At 51.8% G+C, this 21465-nt stretch overlaps 1 protein-coding gene across 1 annotated transcript in view; it reads right to left on the bottom strand.

The window, feature by feature from the left end:
• Positions 1-1756: 1756 nt before the first annotated feature.
• Positions 1757-21465, bottom strand: part of ADORA1 (adenosine A1 receptor) — a 24915-nt gene continuing 5206 nt past the window's right edge. The window contains exon 3 of the mRNA XM_010178517.1: positions 1757-2516. Within this exon, the coding sequence (XP_010176819.1) occupies positions 1883-2516 (634 nt within the window). The 3' untranslated portion in view covers positions 1757-1882. The remainder of the gene's footprint in view (positions 2517-21465) is intronic.

A 21465-nucleotide genomic window follows, 5' to 3' on the forward strand; every position in this document is an offset into this window, starting at 1 on the left:
CTGCACCAGCCTGGGGGTGCAGCATCCTCAGGCACTACTGATATGGGATTTTCGGTTCTTTACCTGGAGGAGCTGGGAGGGTGTTCAGGGCCCCTCCATTGAGAAGAGACCCAAGGGAAGGTTTCGCTCCTGTCCTTGCCTTTGCTCTTCTGCTCCATTCCTGTTTTGCCCAGTGTAGTCTGAGTCAGGAGCCTGAATATGACATATCTGGGCCCTTTAAAAATGTGGGAGGCTGAGCCCCTCACCTTCTCTCATTCTTCTCCCTACCTTTCTTTGCCCTCCTCTTCCTCTCAAGAGAAGTGGAGAAGCTCCTTCCAGGCTAAACAGAGCTGGTGGCAGCAGAGGGGACACCTAGCAGCCCCATTGCCCATGCTACGTGCACACAGCATTGCTCTCCAGAGCCAGCTACAGAGCCACCCATAAATATCACCCACCCAAGGTCCTTTTCCTTCCTGCACCCCCTCCCAGCCCCTGCGGGACCTTACTGCAGTCTCTTTGCCCGACAGTGACTCTGAGGGGCACGACTCTGACAGGGCAGGGAAGGGTCATAAGAAGTGTGATTCCAATTAGAGATTGGTGAGCAAGGGATGCTGATAAGAAAAGAACCCAAATTGACTCAGATTAACTCTTACCACCACCACCTCAGCCCTGGAAATTTCTGCTGCAGAGCTGGGACTGGCAGTGTCCATCCATAGGAACCACAGAGTTGGGTGGGGGTGATGGCCCATCTCCAGGCACCCTCTCCTCAATTGTGACCAACAATACACCCTGTCCATGGATAAACCTGTGGCAGAATCAATGTGGATATGGTGGCCTGCAGCCATCCCCTCTTGTCTCCAAATAAGTGTGAATGCCTTTCTGCTCTCCTGGGCCATGGAGGTGGCTGCATAACACAAAGTTTGGGTCCAAAGGGTTTGGCTGCACAGGGAGGGGTCATAGGGAGCAACATGAGAGACATGAGACAAAAAGGGGCTGGGAGAGACCCCTTCTGCCTTGCACAGAAGACAGGGGAGGAGAGAAGAGAGGAAAACTACTCAGGGCCAAAGTAAAAGGAGAGTGAAGACACATGGAGGGGATCACCCTCCGTGGGTGCAGCTAGGGAGGATGGGGGGTGCTGTTGGGGTCCATGAGGAGACACCAGGACAGCAAAGAGTACTCTGCAGTGTACTCTGGGCTTATGCGTATGTGTTTCCCCTCTTTGGTGGTGTTGGGAGTTGAGATTGACCCTTTGCTTCATGGGGACGGTGGCGTCATCACCCTCTGGGTGCTGGCACTGCCATGAGATGCCTTTTCCTATCTCTTCCCATGTCCCATCTCAGCTCACCTCTCCCTGGTTATGGAGGCGAAAGAATGGGCTTGAAAACTCCCAGCTTCAAAGCTGCAGGAATCACAGCGCCCTGGGCTTCCCTGGTTCTCAGCAGCTTCACTCCCACCAGGGCATGGGGTCCATGGATGCAGGAGCCAGAGCATGTGGTGCCCCCAGCAAGACTGACTGCCACGCTCCAAGGAGCCAGAGGTCTCTATCAACAGCAGAGGACCTCCTGGGTGCTTTTTCATTATTTTACTTTATTTGCATGAAGATAAACTGTGTCTTTGTCTGTACAATTTCTCCTTAAATACTTGGCAATCCTTTAAAAAAAAACCCAAACAAAAACAAACAGAAAAAAAGAAAGGAACAGTGCAGGCTACCATATCAAAACAGTACGATGCTTGTGAATAAATAACCCCCCGGGGCGGCTGGAGGACACGGCTGTTTGGATTGCATGGGGCTGGCGAATCCAAACCTCCCGGGTCTTCACCATCCCTTCCCCTGACAGCAGGAACGGCCACCAGATGGGGACCAGGCTGGACATGAGGACCCCTCTCTGCTCTCTCCCAGTTCCTAATTGCCCATCTCAACTGTGGTGGTGCTGGCGTTTTTATTGGTTTTGCAGCAGAAGTACTGGTTCCAGATCTGCAGGAAAGCTGTCCGGAACTTCTTGATCCTGAAAGCGTAGACGATGGGGTTCATGGCTGAGTTGCCGTGGGTGAGGAAGATGGCAATGTAGGTCAGGATGTGCGGCGTCTCGCAGGACGGGCAGAACAAGGTGATGCAGTTGAGGACGTGCAGAGGGAGCCAGCTGAGCGCGAAGAGGAAGAGGACCAGTGCTAACGACTTGGCGATCTTCAGCTCCTTCCCATAATACTTCTGGGGGTCGTTGGAGCTGGAGGAGACCTTCTTGTTGAGTTGCTTGCGGATGAGGTTGAAGACTTCCAGGTAGATGAGCAGCATCAGCAGCAGGGGAGGCAGGACCCAGACGAAGAAGTTGAAGTACACCATGTACTCCATGCTGATGACCGTCTCGAACTGGCACTTGATGACAAACTCCGTGTGGCTGGCATTCAGCTCCTGAGTCCTCCGCATCTTGTTCAGGTTGTTCCAGCCAAACATAGGGGTGAGTCCCACCAGAAAGGAGATGATCCAACAGCAAGCTATGGCCACTGCTGCCCGCCGGGTTGTCACCATGCTCTTATACCTGTGGAAGAGACAACAACGGCAGGAAAGGATTAAACACAAGTGAGATGCTTGGCCTGGAGGTTAAGACTTGCTCCACATAGGGTGGCAGTGCCCATGCTGAGATGGCATTGATGCTCCTCACCCCCTTCCTTGGCCATCAGTAACAGCTTGTCCTGATAGATGTGTTAATGGACTGGTTTCTCTGGAACCTCACGTTGTCTCCTACCACCACTCCCAGCCCCAGGGATGGTCAGGGACCTCAGACATGATCCTGGAGCTCTGGGGGTTGATTCCAAGTCAGGACATGCTTTAGCAACCTGGAGCCTACCTGTGTTTTCAACGCTTGTATCTAGGAGGGTTTCACGTTGCTCTGGCAGCCCACCTCACATCTGAGCACACAACATCCTCAGCCTTTCCTCCCACCAGCGCCAGCCTTGCCAGCACCTCATCCCAGACAATTTCCCCCGCACTGGGGGAGGAAATCGCCCGCAAAAGCATCCTCTGGGACCTGCTGGGCCGGAGAAAGGATCCGCCGATGCTAATGGACCCCTGGGGAAGCTCCTAGGCACAGCTTGCTTCATTTCCTAATGTGCTGGGCCAATTGACAAAACCCTCTTTCCTAATGGGCCGGTGCCAAGGGATGTGGGAGCAGGAGAAACAAGCTCTGGTTGGGCTCTGCTTCTTCCCTGGTGCCACCAGGGACCACACTGGGGTTGGGCTCATCTCTCCAGAGCTCTCCAAGCAAGAATTGGAGCCTGCTAGATTGATTTTTCCTCCCCTGGCCCTCAAAGTAAAGCTTCTCCTTGGAGGCTGAGAAGATCCGCAGCCCAAGTGTTATTGCTTTCCACCAGAGGGGATTGAACAAAGAGCATTTTTCAGGCTGTTTGCTGGGTTTTTCAGTGAAGCTGATGTTAACTCGGCCATGGGGACCTTGTGGAGGTGGTTGGCAAACCTGGAACTCCATCCTGGTGCTCAGAGCTCCCTGCTGCACATCTGTAGACCTTACCTGTGCTGAAAAAAATGTGGCATTTGTGGGGTTTTTTAATGTACCAGTCAAGGACCCAAACCCACGCTCTGCCCTGTCAAAGTAGGGAGCATGGAGGGGCATGGGGTGGAGAGGGGGGATGTTGATCTCCAGGAGTTCAGAGAGTCCAGAGCCATCAGTCCCTGACAGCTTTCCCAAATGAACCCTTCCTGGTCTGGGAAAAGGTTCCCAGCATCCTGGAGGCAGCCAGGTCCCATGGGAAGGAGGTGGCAGTGGGGGCTGCTGTTTCCAGGCTGGAGCTGGAGGGTGATTTATTCCTTGTAGGGAGGAGAGAGGGCAGGAGACCCTGAGAAAGACACAGGGCAGGGAGAGTCGGGGCATGGGGAGGGTGAGGGGTGGTGGGAGAGCACCAGCGCGGTGGGACAAGGGCAGAGAAATGCTGAAGGGGCCATAGAAGTAGGAGGTGGCCGGAGGATACCAGAGTATCCCGTGGGGCTGTGTGCTGGCCCATGCACCCCACGTCACCAGTTAGGCCCTTAGGGAGAGCTGATGTGCCCTTCCAGTGTGACACCCCACTGCCACCTCCCCAGGCTTGAGAAGGGGGGGACACTGGAAATAACAGCACTGCCACCCCTGCCATAGCTTCTTCCCTTTTTGCAACCCCTGCAAGCCATGGCTGTGTCCCATCCCCCCCTCCCAGGAGTTTTTAGGGGCTTCTACTGATTTTGGTGAATGCACTGCAGTCCTGGGTGCTCCCCGCCCTGCAGAGCTGTGCAACAGCGATTGCCAGAGATGACGATGCTGAGCAGCAGCGGTGCCACCACGGTCCCTGGCTCTTAAACCATGAATCAGGGCTGGATCAGAGGGCATGGTGTTCACTCCTGCAGTCAAGGCAGAGGGGATGGGGAACGGCTGCAGGGGGCCTAGCTCTGACAGTCCTGGCCCCCCATGGCTCGAGAACATTGTGTGTTGTGAAGATGGCTATCAGGACAGCTGTGGAGGTCACACAGACCTCAGGTCCCTGGGTGCAGGCAAGCCTGCACTGTCCTCAGTGTACAACATGCACATAAAAGAGCAACTGCTCCACACGCTGCTGGCTGCTCATCCACCTCCCGGCTTCAGTGCACATCCCTCCTACATCCTCACTGCACATCCACCCTCTGCACTGCATAACTATTCTCCTCAGTGCACATCCATCCCTATCCCTCCTCACTGCACATCCTCCCTTCTTACTGAACAACAATCCCTCCTCGCTGCATATCCATCCTTCCTTGCTGCACATCCATCCTCCTTGCTCTTCATTTATCCCTCCTCACTGCACATCCATCCTCCTCACTGTGCATCCATCCCTCCTTGCTGCACATCCATCCTCCTCACTGAACGTCCACCCCTTTTTAATATGCATCCATCCCTTGTCAATGCACATCTATTTCTTCGCTGCACATCCATCTCTCTTTGCCTCACATGGATGCCCCCATCTCGCTGCACATCCATCCCTCCTCCTTGCTGCACATCTGTCTCTCTGCAATGGTCCACATCCATCTCTGCCACCTCACTGCACATCCCTGGCCTGACACACACAATGGTTCAAACACCAGGACGTGATTTTCCCTACTCCTCGCTTCACTTTGCACCATGAGGTTTAAGTGTGGCACTGCAGAAGCAGCTGGCAGCTGCAAGCAAAGTGTGTCTACACATCCCCCTGCACGTGTGCACCACGGTCACAGGAACCATGACTGAACCCAAAAAATATATAGAAATCAGCAACACTAGGAGCTGGGGCTTTTGTTCCCTTTTCTCCTCCAAGCAATAAGGCAAGGGCAGAGGCAGCTGCAGCACCCGCAGGGATGTGTGGTCCTGGGGCTCACAGGTGCCCACTGCCCCCCATCAGCCCTATGTGGAGGACAAGGGCCAGAAAATGGCTTTGAGTTCCTACTCCATCCACCCACAAGGTCTGGCCATGCACCTCTGCTGGGGTTCAGCTGCTTTGAAGGCTGAAAACCCTAAATAAAGGAGAGAAAGGCAAGATCCCACCTAATGCTCAACCTCATGACAAAGGACGTTTGATGAGGAGAAATTAGTGGGGAAGGTGTCAGGGACAGGTTTTGCCGTTCCCATATTCCTGCCTTGCTGTAAAGAAAAAGCCTTTCTCATTTACCTCATTTTGCAGTAATATGATAGAGCTGGAGTTTGGGATGGGTCCGGGAGGCATAAGCACTAGAAAAGGCTGATAATGGCTTACAATTAATAAATAATCTTATTATTATCATCAGCATCGGAACAATTGCTAGCATCATCGTAATTTTATTACCACTATTATTTTTATTAACAGCTGCGACTAAAACATCCATGATAATAGCCACCACCATCATCACATAATTTGGGTTTGTTTCCTTTGTCCGTGGGGTTTTGAGCCTGACCATAATTGCTAGATTTTCCTCCTGCTCTGCCTCACTGGTGGTTTTTGCACCATCCCTTCCCCACAGAGATGGGCATCGCCCCAAGTCCTCCTGGAAGCCCTGCCAAGGCCAGGAGAAAGGAGCCTGGAGGGAGCAGAGCCTCACTGGTATCCTGGTGAAGTGGGATGAGTAGGAGTTTTGGTTTGGTGTGGAACAAAAATGTCTTTGAGGGTTTGGAAAATAATGCAAAGAGGCAAAATATCAATTATTGATAGAGTGCCGTTTGCATCCCCAGAGGAAATGCAAGTATCGATGGATGGAGGTAGACAAATTGTCCCCAAGGGGGGCACAGAGATAACGGGGAGACGTGGAGCAGGGTCCTTCAGGGAAAGAAGCTGCTTCGGGGTGTGATATTCCAGGAGATGTTGCAGTCACAGAATCACAGAATCTCTCGGTTGGAAAAGCCCTCTGAGATCATCACGTCCAACCGCTCCTGTCTACCCCCTAAACCATATCCTTAAGTACCTCGTCTACCTGCTCTTTAAACACATCCAGGGATGGTGACTCCACCACCTCCCTGGGCAGCCTGGTCCAGCTTCTGACGACCCTCTCAGGAAAGAACTTCCTCCTTATCTCTGACCTGAACCTCCCTTGGCACAGCTTGGTGCTGTTTCCCCTTGTTCTATCCCCCATCACCTGGGAGAAGAGCCCAGCACCCACCTCTCCACAAGCTCCCTTGAGGCAGTTGTAGGTGGTGATGAGGTCTCCCCTCAGCCTTCTCTTCTCCAGGCTGAACAAGCCCAGTTCCCTCAGCCGCTCCTCATCAGGCTTGTTCTCCAGAGCCCTCCCCATCCTTGTGGCTCTTCTCTGAACACGCTCCAGAATCTCCACATCCTTCTTCTAGTGAGGGGCCCAGAACTGAACACAGTACTCCAGGTGCGGCCTCACCAGTGCTGAGTACATTCAAAGTTTCTTGGGTTGAGGATGGAGTCGCTGAGGTCCCTTTTGTCCAGGAGATCATGAAATGTTCCCTGGGTCCTCACCCTGAGGTCACTGTTTCGCCCTCCTTTTCCTTTGCTTGTCATTCCCCAAACAGATTCAACTACTTCTGCCACATCTTGGTGTGGCCAGACCTCTGCACTCCTCTCTGCTGCAGCCAAGGGACCACATCTCAGCCCAGGATCTGCTCTTTAAGTGTCTGGTACTGGATGGGCAAAGTCCCCATGGCCATCTAACGTATCAGGACACGTCTGAAAATAAATGGAGAGTGGGATATTCATTGCATTTCTATTGATTTGATTTTTGCCTTGGAGTCTGTCCCTCAAGAGAGAGAGGGCTCATTTCCTAGATCTCCAACCCATAGGTTAATCCAAACCAAACACTCAACAAAACATCTCATTTTGGTTTGGTTGGAAAAGCTTCAAGGATTCCAGGTCTGGTTTGAATAAAATGTGTTTGTTTTTTAGTATTTCTTTGAAAATCCTTTTTTGCCCAGAAAATACTTGCAGTTGTCCAGCCAGCCCTAAGATTCATCTTTGCATGTTCTTGCTCTGGTTGAGTTTATTTTGCTGTGCAATTCCTGGGGAATTAATTCACTAATGAAGGCAGGACAGTGCTAATGAAATGAAGCTGGAGCCAACATGGTAGGAGGAAAGGAGGCCAAGCTGACATGAAGCTCATCTGTATTATGAGTGCAGCAAGGAAAAGCATCCAGAGCATGTCCTGATCTAATTGTAAAATCTCTAGGCAAAAGTGCTTTGATCTCAGAGGATTTTGGGTTCTGCTTCTTTTTCCTGTCTGTATCTTTGCTTCAGATCTTTCAGTGTCCTGGAGGCCGCTGGGTGGGAAAACTCAGATGTTGATGTTCAAAGCTGCTGTGTAATGTGAAGTGGCATCCAGGTCTTGCGAGGGGCAACCTCGGGCACAGCTCAGGGCTGGGACAAGAAGGCCCTTGGTCACCTACACAAGGTGGGAAGTGCTGCAGGATGGACATTGCACGACAGAGGGACCCTGATCGTGGCTCCTTTGTCACCTCTGGCCCTGGACATGAAGAGTTTTTTCCTTCTTCAGACTCTTGCTTTGGCTATTTTCCTCCTTCCCTTCAGATCTCCTTTGGGTTTCATTTAGGTAAAAACCCTAAGTTCCAAATCTTGAAGGTTTTCAAGAATTTGAAAGGTATGAAAATGACAAAAGGGGTCTGTTAGCCTTGACATAAATGTCTCTACGTACCACCATCCCCCTTGCATAATTTGAGTGCATCTCCTATTTGTTCATGTCCCTTCTATGTGACAGCTGGGAGCTTTGCAGCTTTTCGGGATCAAACACCATCTCTTCAGCCCTTCACACTCCCAACAGCATCCATCCAACAGCTGCAGCAAGCCAATGCCAGTGCTGGGTCCAAGTTGTCTGCAAACCTGGCTGGAGCTGTTGGATGGCTCCCACCACAAAGGCTTTTCACACCCTCCTGCGTCATCCCGGGAGCTCTCACAGCTCGGAAGGGGTTGACAGGTGGCAATGACACAACCATGGAGGTGATGTGAGAAAACACCTCCTGGGCAGCGGGGTGCTGATGCCATTTCAGCGTGTTACACTCGTGGTCACATCACTTCTGGTTCTCCACCTTGGAAGAAATGTGGGTACGTGACAGCTGGTGGGTGTGTGATCATGCGAGTGGTGGCCTTGGGAGGGAAGGACGTCAACCAACATCAGTCAAAGCTGGAAGATGGATGGAGCTCTCCTACAAGTGCTCAGAAGGGAGGAGACCAGCCCTATCAGCATTTCCTCTGGGATGCATGGGAGGTTGTCCTGATCCAAAATCTCAGACCTGATGCTTGTCATGTGCCATCTAAAGACTTAAACAACTGATCCAAAGGTCATGGAGAGCCTTTCAGGTGAGCCAGAAGTGTGTCCCTCTGCAGCAAAGATGTTGGTACCATGTGGTGACAGCCCATGTTGTGCACCAAAATAGCCCAGCAGCTTCCATTGGCACAGGACTCCCAGCCTGACATGGATGGTCTGCCACAGACAGACTTCCACCAAAGGGACTGGGAGGTGCACTGTCTGCTCCCAGCACCCCTGCTTGGTTGATCTGCAAGAAATTCCAGCTGTAAAAGAAACCTGAGAAGTGCCAGCAGGCCCCCTGGAACAAAAGGGGACAGGGGGACATGGTGCAAGAGGACAGGACAGGTGGTTGTGGGAAGGTGGTTTCCACCGTGTGGCACTGTACTCACGTCTGTTTACTCAGAGTGAGCAAGAGCTCAGCTGCAGTGGTCAGTTGGGTGAGGACAACATTGCGTTTTTCTACAGTTCACGCTTTTGGATGGGTTCCTGTAGCAGGAGAGGCATTGATGGGAACAGGCACCATCGACCCATGCAGATGGGGTTGCATCTCAAATCTTCACCTGTCTGCCACTGCAGCTGGAGATCTCCCTGCAGAGGGGCAAAGCAGAGCTGGGACCACATCACTGAGAGCCAGAGAAGGATTTTCTCACCACGTGTTGGCCATTCTGCTTGGCATCATCTGACACCTTTCCAAGCCCCATAGCTCAGCCCACACGTGGTGACAGTTACAGCAGCTTGAGGCTCAGCAGAGATGAGTTGGGCATAACCAAGCCCTTTGACTTAGGGCTGGTTCAATGGTTGGACTCGATGATCTTAAAGGTCTTTTCCAACCAAGACCATTCTATGATTCTATGATTCTAAACCTCTTCTGCAAGGATCTCTGCTCCCAGAATGCTTTGGGTCCCCTCCACTGCAGCAAGAAGAGATGGCATCACACCACAAGGCTGCTTAATGCAGCCAAAACCATCACTAAAGAGGTTGAAAACACATGCGTGGGGGTGTATAGATCCCTAAGTGGGTTGTCTGCATCCCGGTGAAGTTCCTTCTCATCCGCTCTGTGCCCAGGGTTTGGTTTATCATCCTAAAATGGTAGCTTTCTGAGTAGAAATTATTCTGCAAAGCTCAAGAGGGTCTGGCTGGGGTGAAGCAGCTGGCAAGTCCACCAAATGTTTCTAACTGCTTTTAATAGCCAGTCATTCTCTAATGGATAAAGGCGAGGGTGATTGTGAGGCTTATGAGAACAAATCCATCCTGCCAAAATTGACTCGTACCCACACACCGAGACACAGCATCCCCAGGGCTTTGGTGAGTGCTTCGTTTAGTGGTGGGTGAATTTGGAGCTGGCCACAGCTCCAGCAAACAGCAAGAAAAAGGAGGGTTTGTGCTTTGAGCTTCATCAGAGCAGGTTGTGCCGGTACCTGGACCATTTGCAGCCCTCCTGGACCCCAAACAGGGTTTGAGGAGATGCTACTGCCTTGGTGTGGGTTCAGTCTGCCCCAACACAATTCCTGGGATCTTGGAGGCAGCCCTGAGATCTCTGAGGATAGCAGAGGGATATGAGCACATCCAAAAGCAGCCCTAGGGACACAAACATCCCCAGAAGAAGCAGGGGAAATAAGGTGAAAAAGGGCTTTATGGGCTAAATGGGAAGTAATGCTTCTATAGGGCAGCCAGGCTGGGCTGTGTTATCTTCACGCCAAAACGGCAATACAAAACATGAGAGTCCATCAGGGATGTCCATCCAGTGGATGGGTAAAAGTATGGGAAGAGAGGTGCCCTCTCCTGGCTCCAATGCTCCAAGGCTGGACACATGACCCTACCTTTGCTTCTCTCCTGATGCCATCAGCCCTGGTGGGACCAAGACTGAAAGCACACATCACAGCTCAGTCCACTTTGGGCTTGGTCTCTCCCATGGGTCAGCATCACCCACAGCCCCATTGGAGTTTCCCTGTTCCCCCCTATCCGTCCACACTGCCCACCTGGTTTCTGAGTCTAAACCTGCCATATTCAGTTTTCCAGCTAGATGAGTGAGTTAAATCTTTGCCTGCTGAGACAGGGAGACTTGTTTTATCACATCTCTGGTCCCTGGGATGTTCGGAGCAGCCACATCACCCCAGCCTGGATGTGTTCACTGCCAAGCAGTTACACAGCCCTCCTGGGGCTGCTCCTGGCCTCGATGGAGAAGCAGCTGCTGGCTGGATCACTTCATTTGAGATGTCTGTGCCGCTGGACTCCCTGGGCTCTGGTGATGAATCACAACCAATATCTGGGAGCAAACCACAGGCTTCCAGTAACTGCAGCGCTTCTTTCAGATCGTTTGCCCAGTTGTCTTCATCTCAGAGGTGGGATGTGAGAATCCTCCATGGCAGCTCCACTGTGAACCAGTGCCAATGACTTCATCTTGGGCATCCCAGTGGAGCCCACTGCAACGGGAGGCTGTAAGGGGAAGGGGGAGCATGGGAGGGCTGGGGATTGCAGTGTGGTGGATGGAAACATGGGGACTTTGCACATGTCTTTGCCCTTCAGGCTATGCCCCGGGTGTGGAGGAGACATTGCTGTTGTCCAAAGAAGGCGAAGGAGTGTGTGTTATCTTCTGCTGCTCAATGAGAAAGGCAATTATTCTCACATCCTTCCAGCAGCATCCTTCACCCCAGCAGCAAATATAAATCCTTTGTGCACATAAAAATTAATCCTGTTTTCAAAGCAGTCTTGGTTTACAGCCTGTGGTTGGATCCTGATATGTTCAAGCGCTGCGTCACTGTGTAAACACCAGTTCTCATCAAGGACAACTCACCCAGCGCTTAGCCCCCTCACTCTGAATGTGGGTGGATGGGGGTTAAGCAAGGGGCTGGGGACTCCCAGGGCTTCTGATGCCTGATGGAAATAATAATTTAATTTGTGTCTACCAGGGAGTGCTGCCCTCTAAGCTCAGTCAGTCCCTTCATGCTCCAAAAGGAGCCATGAGACCACTTGATGCTGCAGGCAGCATCGAGTGCTTCCAAGGGTGCTGAGAGCCTGCACCGAGGTGGCCATGCTCTGGATGTGTCACCCTCCTGCTGCCGTGTTTTAGTCCTGAGAGTGCACCCAGTGTCCCTGTTCAATGGGGTACAATTTGCTCAGAGCCATAGATCTGCACCCAGGCAGCTCCAGGGCTCCCTCCCAGCTCCACCATGTGTGGTCACAGCCCTCCAGGATTTTCCTGGATTGCTGGCTTCTTCCTCCAGGACCCTGAGGTAGGTGGGAGGGAAATGATTTAACACCATTGGCAACGGCTGCAAAATCATGAAACACTCTGCAGAATCTCAGAACTGGGGGGGAAAAGATGTGATGTTCTTGTCTTTTGGCTCCTGGTTTCAGGCAGCAACATTTTTGAGCATTTCTCTGCAGTGCAAATCATGACAAGTGCTGCTTTTAAAGAGAAAAGAAACAGAAGTTGAGATTCTTCAGCAGCACCAGGACTTCAGGAATTAGGACACATAGTGAGGAACAGCCCAGTCCCTAAGAGATGGGGGTGAAATTATGAGAGCTGGATACATCGCTGATGGACAGCACGATGGGCATGAGGGACTTGTTTTCAGTGTTACCCCTGTGCAATAAATTTACTGGACATTTTTAGTGTCTGAACATTTTTGTTGTCAAGAATAGAAATTTGGTGTGCAAACATCTCTGGGTCTGAGTCAAGGCGGGTCCTGCACACCCCCATCATACGGCTGAGCCTCTGCTACACTGGGAGCAACCCCACCTCCAGCAGAAGATTATTTCTGCAGGGCAAGTTTGAGGAAGAGACACTCAAAATCCCCATGCACCTGGAGTGTGAAGGTGTTTCTTGCCCAGCACCGTGATGAGGAGATCAATGTGCTTAGCCAGAAGTCTCAGGTCATTGCTCCTCACCACGTTGGACCATCACCTGGTGGATCCGGCCACCTTGGAGGCTCTCACACATCAGCCCTGCCCCTGGCATAGTAATTGGCTGGGAGCTGATTACCCGGCCCTGGCTCAGCAGCTGACCCTACGTGTCTCTGCGTGTCTCTGTGTGATTGGAGAAGTCAGGGCAAGGTACTTGTACAGTACAAAGGAAAAGCAATGAGAGGCAGCTTTGGCTATCTTCAATGTTAATCCAGGACTTTGCTGGATAAAAGTGGTGTTTTTTCAATTACTATTTGTATTGCACTTGACTTTTTCTACGCATTGCATATTTTTATTCTTTATGCAAAAGAACCTCTTTGAATTGAGGACTCTGAAAGTCAGGGAGAGGAAAAAGGGGAGGATGAAGAAAGAAGGCAGCTCTAAAAACCACTTAAAATGCCAGATTTGTCAAATGTGGGCTCTATTAGAAGCTGAAATGCAACAGCATATAAAAAATACCTCTTGTGACTGGGTTCTGAGAGCCTTTGTGGCTCATACCCCATCCCACAAAATGCTGTGGCTTGCAGAAAGCTGGTGGTGCCGAGGGGAAGATGCCAGATAAGAAATCATCTGGTGCCATCTGCACAGCACCAGGGTGGGCTGCCCAGTGCCACCATCCTTCCCTGTATGTCACCATCGCGCGCTGAGAATGCCGCTAAATCAAAGGAGAAGTTGGTACCCACAGGAGACCTCCAATCGGCTGTGTCTGAAAAGCACCGAGAGCCCTTGAAAGGCAGGAGCAGATCAGAGATCCCAACTGGAAGGGGAATAAGAGGGGCCTTGGGACCTGCTGCTGGCATTTCATCATCTGTGTACGACGGGACATCGTGCTCTGCTCCCCAGCTAAATCCGAGGCAGGAAAGTGGAGATAGCATCTCCCATGAAGAGGCATGAACCCAGCCACAAAGCAGGGCTGAGGTGGGTCTTTATCTCTGCAATGCAGAAGGACACTTCAGAAAAAGAGATATCCTAAATTACAGCTGGAACAAGAGATCAGTATCGGCTGGCTTTTAATTTCTTGTTTTTTACACTTCTGCTCGCTAACCTGACTCCCGATTTTGCAGTCAACAACTGAACTCCTCAGTTTCTTAGGCTACAACTTGTTATTGCTGTCCAGGATCCTCACAGCACAATTTGTCGCTGCAAAGGGAACATTTGCCTTCTTGCACTTAGCCCAGTTCAAAGATTAATACATTCAAGGCTGAAAAATTGGCTGGAAGCTTGCGAAATGAAGGCGGTTGTTTTCTCCACCTAATGTCTAAATGAGAATTAGGAGTGCCGACGAGATCTACTGTTTCTAAACCTCAGAGGACACAGTAACCCAAAACAACCAGTTCAGCCTCTTCTGTCCAATGCATATTTCTCCTGATTAAAAGAACCATTTCACATGCAAAAAGCAGTTGGATTAATTATTTATTTTTTTGCTAATGAGTTGGCTGTACGTAATTTCAATTAGTGAAAATTGTTTTCCAGATGCCATTTCGTGCTGGAGTTGACTTCCAACTTCAGTCCAACACAACTTGCCACAAAAAACATGCGAAAAACCCACGTTATTCACCCCTCCACAACACCATAAAAATGGAAGAAGTGAGGACTGGAGTACATATGTGTCAAACCATCAAATTATTTATTCTGGGGTGAATCTGTCCACTGCAGATCTATATATCTTGATCAGTCAAATGAAATGCCAAATTGAAAGTGAAGGCTCCAGTTAACATTGCAGTCAAATGTTCTCTCACTGCGGAGAATTGATCTTTCAACAAGAAAACAAATAAAAAGCACAAGTGCAAAGCAAACCTGAAGTTTGTTACTTAAACTCTGTTTCCTCTTTCAGATTTAAAAGATTATTTATTCCCTTGGAGGAAAATTGACTGACCTTGCTGCCTGGAAGGAAGCAGCTCAGTATTTCCATCAGGATGGTGGAGAGAAAGAGCTGAGACCCAACACCAGGAATTGCAGCAAAATGCATTGGCTAAGCATAAATTACACCCTGTGCATCTTCCTAATTACTGTGGCAATTAAATCCAGGCTAGAAGCAGTGGGCAGACATAGCATGGGTCTGCCCGGGCAGCCTGGCTGGCGCAGGGCATGGAGATGAAGGATGCATGGGCCACCAGCATCGAGTCTTCCTCAAGCATGAGGACTGGGCTGGTCCCTGTGAAGCCTGAGAGGGACCCAGTACCACCCTTCCTTGGGGCACAAGGAACTCGCAGCGGTGCAGGAAGATCCCCAGGCTGCTGGAGATGGAGGTGCTTTGCTGCGGCATTTAAGGTAGGTGGTTTGCCCTATGGACGATGGCTGTGTGCATTGCCAATGCTGTGAGCATTGTGGGTGTAAACGCAAGATGGGGCTGGCTCTGGTATCACCTCAAGCTCCCTTCGAGCCAACAGACCCCTCTGATCCCATAAAACACCTGTGTCCCAGCAGCACTGAGTGTGGGGAATGATGTCCCCTAAAATAAACCCCACTCGCCTGCACCCATGCGGCTGCCTGACTGGCTCCGCATGGGGTTTGCCACATCCATTTGTGCGCAGGCGATGCTCTAAGCCCGGTCTCGACCAGTGCTGCAGGCGAACGGAGCCATTTGCACTGGGAAAAACAAGTGTCTCATTTCTCTGTGTTACAAGGTTTAAGTCAGTGATGTTACCAATACAGAAAAGAGAAATAATTTTGTCTGTGAGACTGTGCTAATTATGGCTACGTCTGAGACAGCATTTCTCAGCATCAGCCTCTTGGTGCTTTCCGAGAGTTTGTAGCATCATTCTCTCTGTGAACAGATGGGGAAACTGAGTCGCAGAGGGGGGCTATGACATGCCAAGTGAAGCAAGATGAACAAGAAAGCATCCCTGGTGCCAGGAGCTGGCACTTCCCGTGTTTGAAGGAGGCCAAGAAAAAGCATCCTGGCCTCTGGATGCAGGGAGAGCAATGGCCCACAGAAAGCAGAGAGACAGCCATGCCAGCCATGTCCTGGCTTTCTGTTCTCTGGCCATCCTTTGATGAGTTGATGTAAGGGTTTTATTGTCATCCCGGGCAGGGTCTGGGACTGGGAGATGTCACCTCTCTGCCTCTGTGTCCCTGCGGTGCTGCTTGGGCATCCCTGGTACCCAGGGGTCTGCGTTCATGAGCACCACTGCCACTCTCAGGAGCGGCGCAGAGGGAGACGAGGGAACAAGGATGGGGAACAGATCCCCTTTCCTCCTCCAGCTCCTTTTTGTATACAGAGACTTTTATTCTTAACAAAAACCCAACCAAACCAACCAAGACTGTGACGGCTGCTGAAAGTGGTTCCCTGCTCAGTGTAGGGGTGCAAAGCCAAGGCAAGGAAGGGATGGATGGGAAAGGCAGCAAGAGACGGGTCTAGAGAGTACAGGGGAGCTGGTGGATCCCACCAGGATCAGTGCAATGAAGGGCAAACCCAGATGCCGCAAACTTTCCAGTGTCTGCTCCTGCTCTGCGCTGCCCTACATCACCAAAAATAGTCCTTCCTCCCCTATTTGCCCCCCATCACCCATCTGACCCTCATCCCATAAGCAACTGCAGCCTCTGCTCTATAGGAAGGAGGCTCCCAACCCTTTGGGGTTATTTTACACTCCCTTGCTGATGGCATCCCCAGTGATGTCTCAGACCTGTCCATTTAGCTGCTGTCCGGTCGGAAAGACGGTGACGTGCCCAGCGGCAGGCGGCAGTGGGGCTGCGTGCTGGCGGAGCAGGGGGTACTCAGCTCATTGCGATTCTGCAGGACACCCTGCTGGCTCTGGGGCTTTTTTGTGGCTGCCTTGGAGAGCATCAATTGCTCTTTCTTGTGACTGGGCATCCCGTGCGAGAGCCACGCGCCTGCCCCGGCAGCTGGGCAGTTGTGCTGCCAGCGAAGGCCTCTCCCTGCCAGGAGCCTGGGCAGCCTCTGGGACAGCTGGTTTCTCATTTCATGGGCTTGAAAGTTCAGGGCACCTTGGATGAGATGTATCCCAAAAGGACTGGCTCTCTGGAACCACTCCTCCCAGCCCATCAGCAGCCCAAATGCTGGACTCTCTACAGCTTTCAGCTCCTGCTGATTCCTGGAGCATCCATCCCTGCTGCATCCAGTGGGATCTCTCTGAAAAATCATTAATTTATCTCCAGGATAAACCAATACTCTTCGTATTAGCTCAGCTGTGCTGGCTGACATTTCCCTAAGCTCTGAGATGGTGCAGTTGTCCTCAAGGGGATGAGCCTCTCAAGCTGTCCCTGTCCCTCCCAGGAGCCTCTCGCCTGCATGGTCTCCTCCGCGCTCCATGTCCCACTGTCTGCAGGGACCACAACCTCCCTGATTCACACCTGGGCTTCCCTCAGACCCCTACAAACAGGACCCTGAAGGGTTTTTCCCTGTCCTTCCACCAGTCAGAGGTTTTCTTCCAGCCCATCAGTTTCTTTCCACTCTGAAATGACTCCTGTGTGTGTCATGAAGAAACTCATCTCCCAGGTTGTTTCACTACAGTGCCTCCTCTACGTTTTCCTCCTTTTTTTCCATCACTGTCAATGTTGCAGTGACCTTTTTATTCCCCCTGTCTCCCCACCAGAACAGAGACCTGTCAATACACCAACTTTCTGAATTTCAGACCCCTCTTGACTCCCCTGGTCTGCTCTGACCAGCCACACCAAACCCCCTCTCCATGCTGAGGCTTGTGCTGTGACCCCTTGGGATGAGACACCCTTCCTTGCTGTTGGGCTGATTTTGAGCCTAGCCATTTGGATGCAGTGGCTCCATGGCCCCTGTCCCTGAGCCTTTGCGCAGCCCTGCCTGCTCTGCCTTGAAGGCCCAGGGATGTGCAGGTCCCAGGCCGCCCAACTGGGTGGCAGCTGTGTTCCCTTAGAGCTCATCCTCATGTCCAGTCATCCCTTGTATTTGGGTACAAGCTGCTTTAAGATGTCCTGGGCAGGAGATCTTGTTGGGTCTGGCTTCACTGACTACAAACCACATGGGTCTAGGGTTCCCTCTAGATAAGACTTCGAAAATGGAGGCTGGTGGCCTTTGTACCAGTCTCCACTCGGGGTCACGGCCAAAATCCCCTTTCTGGTCAACAAAGTCAACCTGGCACTTTTAAGACACAGTTAAGCTCATCCTAACACCACAAATAGGTTAGACAAACCCCACTGTGATGCACCCTGAGGTGTAAAAGGAGCTGAGGGTAGCTCAGATGTTGGTGGCCATGTTGCACATGTCTGACCAGAGCAAGACGGATGCCACTTGCATGTGCCAAGGGCTGGGCAATGGCATGGAGACCAGCCTGCATCTCCAGAGCTGGCTCTGTAGCAGAGGAGCACCTGAGCCTGCCTGCACACCCAGCCCTGACCCTCTGAGTCACTTATTTCTGCTCTAATGTGGAGGTGGGAATCATTTCTCAACAACCAGGTGATGATGACACCTCCCATTGATGAAATCACATTCTTCCATCTCAGGGGTGGGGAAAGACCCGGGACCCCCCATCAAAGGGTTCCTGCAAGCCCTCAGCCAGCTGCAGCTCTGGGTGACTGTGGTGACGGCACACACCATGGTGAGCTGGTCCTGACTCACTCCTGAGAATCTGCCTGAAGGGCCAGGCTGGGCTGGTGGGACCAGGATGGCTGAGCCAGCAGCTTTTGCTTTGGCAAAGCCTCCTTCTGTAGGGTGTTTCACTTGACTTATTGCCAGCAGCTGCACAGGGGCCTTGGCAAGCACTGGACACCAAGCGTCAATGTTCACCCCCCGCCCAGCACCCTTGGAAACACACCAGTCACTCCAGAAAAGGGAAACCCATCTCTAAAGTGCTCAGTGGTGCTGTTGGAAGTGTGACAGAGGCCATCTGGGTGTTCCCAGATGTTTTTAGGGCTCTGCCAATCAACCACAGGTCTGAAGGACTATTGTACTATGGGCACCACACCATCACTCAGCTGCAGTGAGAGACCTCACCTTTCTCACTGCAGATACCTTGCTGTCCATCCCACCACATCCAGGTGGCCTTGGATGTTGGTGCTCCTCATCTTTTGCTCGAGATGGACCTCAGGGTCAGTTTATATTGCCATGGGATGAATGCCATGCAAGCTAGCTAATGTCCCATCTGCACACTTTGTAGAGTAGGTCCTCTTGGGTTAATGGTACCCAACACACCTGAAATTCTGCTATGGAGGTGGCAGAGCACCATCCACCCATCTCCACCTGGTTTGATGTCTGTGCTCCCTGTAGGATGAACTCTTGGACAGGAGCCTCCTTGCCGAAGGCATCGTCCCTACAGATGTGTCTCAGCCCCTTTTGACCCTCTCAGTGGATGGAGATGCTGTCACATTTAATCAGGACTGGTTGCTGAGAAGAGTGACTTTTGGCATTCTTGAGTCCAGGCTCTGCAGATCAGGGACCTGCAGCCTCTTGAATAACATTTGGCCTCTTGGATAACCCAGTTTCATTGAGTAACTCCTGCATGGGTCACCATGGCATGGGCTGGGATCATGGAGGAGGCTGATGCTGGGTGCCCTGGGCACAGTTGTGACATGAGCCCAGTTGATCACCACACAGTTCATGACAGAAAGGCCAGGTTGTCCTGGCACATCTCAGCTTCCAAACCTGTTGTGTCCCAGCCTCTGTCCCTACCTGGTGGGGTCACCCTGAATGGGCCACAGGGCTGCTCTGTGCCTCAGTTTCCCCATCTGCAAATGTGTTATTGCCCTTGCTGGGAATATGCCTTCGAATTTATTGGTGCTGCATTGTCAAGGGTCAATGATTTAACCTGAAAATCAGTAGAAAAGGGAAAAAAAAAACCAATGAAAATATTCTCAGAGCACAATTTTGGAGTGTAGTGGGTGAACACCATCAAGGACCTGAATTTCATTCAGGGCCCTGCAGTGCAAGCAGGCAGTCATAAGCTCTGTGGAGGGGACAGATGTTGACTCCAGCTAACGGGGTCAGGGTCAAATGACACCCTGGGCCGATTATCTAGGACGAGGACCACATCTTGCCCTGCTCAGAAACATGGGAAAGGACTGGGATGAGACAGGAAGCCTGCCCGGAGTCTCTGGCACCCACGCATCTCCCCTTGCCCTTTTCATCGAGAAAGCTTGGGAATATCCCTAAATATCAATGAGTACCTGCATCCTTCCTGCACAGGATTCACTGCTTTTCCCCCTGCTTCCCTCTGTGCTGCCGAGTGTGGAGCATCCCCTGGTCAGACCCCTGCGGCATCCCAAGGAGGAGAACACCTGCACACCCAAGCATTCACAGGAGCTGGGGACACCGCTCACAGCCCACATCCCTTTCCGCAGGCCGGCACTGCAGCGTCTGGAGCTTTTACGTGTGACCTGATTTTGCGTCTGTCGGCAAACGTCTCGCGGCGCCGCTGCAGCAGCTGTGCAAGCTCCCGCCGAGCTTAATCCAGGCGTCCTCTCGCCGAGGGAAGAGCCCTCATGGCTTTGATCTCAGACTTTGCACTCTCTTGGCTGAAAATTACCCTGCGAATCACAGAGTCATGCTGCAAACCGGCTCACCTGGGTATTTACCAGGATTTCGGGACCAATATAACCTGCTGGTGCATCCCTTCCCCTTCCCAAGGCTCTGATGATTTTGGTCCTGGACCGACACAGCTTGTCCGTGCACCCCGGATCTGGTTGGGGCAGAGCTTGGTGTGAAATGCTCGCTCTGATTTAGCACCCACAGGCTGAGTTGATGCAGGGTGCTGGGAACTGCAGCTTGGAAACAGCCCAAAGTCTCCAGCAAACCTCTCTGCCTTTTATTCTCCATCCTTGGTTCAGATCTGCCTGTTCCTTAGGAAGGAAGATCTCCATAGGTCACCCTCATTTGCTATAAATACACCTGGTGGAGGGCAGCCAGGGAAGAGAGAAAATCACTCTGACAAAGATGTGGCTGCAAAGACCTGCCAGGCTCCAAAATTTCTCTGGTTTAGGAAAAAATAGGAATGTTTTCCTTGGAAATGCAGTCATCTTTTGCCTGTAAGGATGGATGGCGTCTTTTTATTGACTAGCGGGGGTTTAAAGGTACCTCCATGAGCTCCTGGGTGCGAGAGCCCCCCTGCAGCTCTCCAAGCTCACGCTCCAGGCTCTGAGTCACCTGGGCGTTTTTGAAGTGATTCCTCTGAATTTAAAAATAGGCCTCAGAGGAGCCACGGTTTGGTTTATTCTCTTGCCTGGCTGGGCAGGATCCCTCGCCACTGCCCTTGTTTATCGACTGCTGGTTTGGTCAGGCTGGCTACAAACATCCCCAGTCCCCCTTGCCTCTCCGGGGACACACGAAACCCACCACTTGGCCGGCAGATTGCCTTCTGATGCGGCATACATTTCCTTTTCTTAATTTCATCCTCTTGCTCTGAGTTGAAGCCCTTGTGCCAGATTGAAAAATTGCTTCTGAGGTTTGATTCCTCCCCATTTTGCTGGGTACTGTCCCCAGGGAACCGGCTTCCACAAGCACTGGGGCTACCATGCATCCCAGCCTGGCTTGAAGCCTCCCCGTGCCCATCCTGGACACATCTGCTGGGTCTCAGAGCACAGGTGAATGGAGAAGTTTCCTGGCACTCAGTGTTGGAAGTGCTGGAAGGATTCTTATGGGCTCTTAGGTGCTTTGGTGCATGGGAATTTGGGCCAAAACCGGGTCTCATCCTGGCATCCTCCTCAGCCCCCATCCCATGGCAGTGGTGTGCCTGTCGCTCTCCTGCCAACTCCTTCCATGAGCCCTCGGTGGAGAAAAGGGGGGAAAACCACCTCGGACGCATGTCCTGCTCTGTGACCCAGCTGGCTGAGGGATATGAGGCTTCCTAGGCTTCTCTGTGACCCAGCCCCAGCTGGCCCCAAGCCTGTGGCTCTTGGCAGGGCCCGAGAGC

This window comes from Mesitornis unicolor, unplaced genomic scaffold, assembly GCF_000695765.1.
Source record: "Mesitornis unicolor isolate BGI_N332 unplaced genomic scaffold, ASM69576v1 scaffold5982, whole genome shotgun sequence".
Lineage (NCBI taxonomy): Eukaryota > Metazoa > Chordata > Aves > Mesitornithiformes > Mesitornithidae > Mesitornis > Mesitornis unicolor.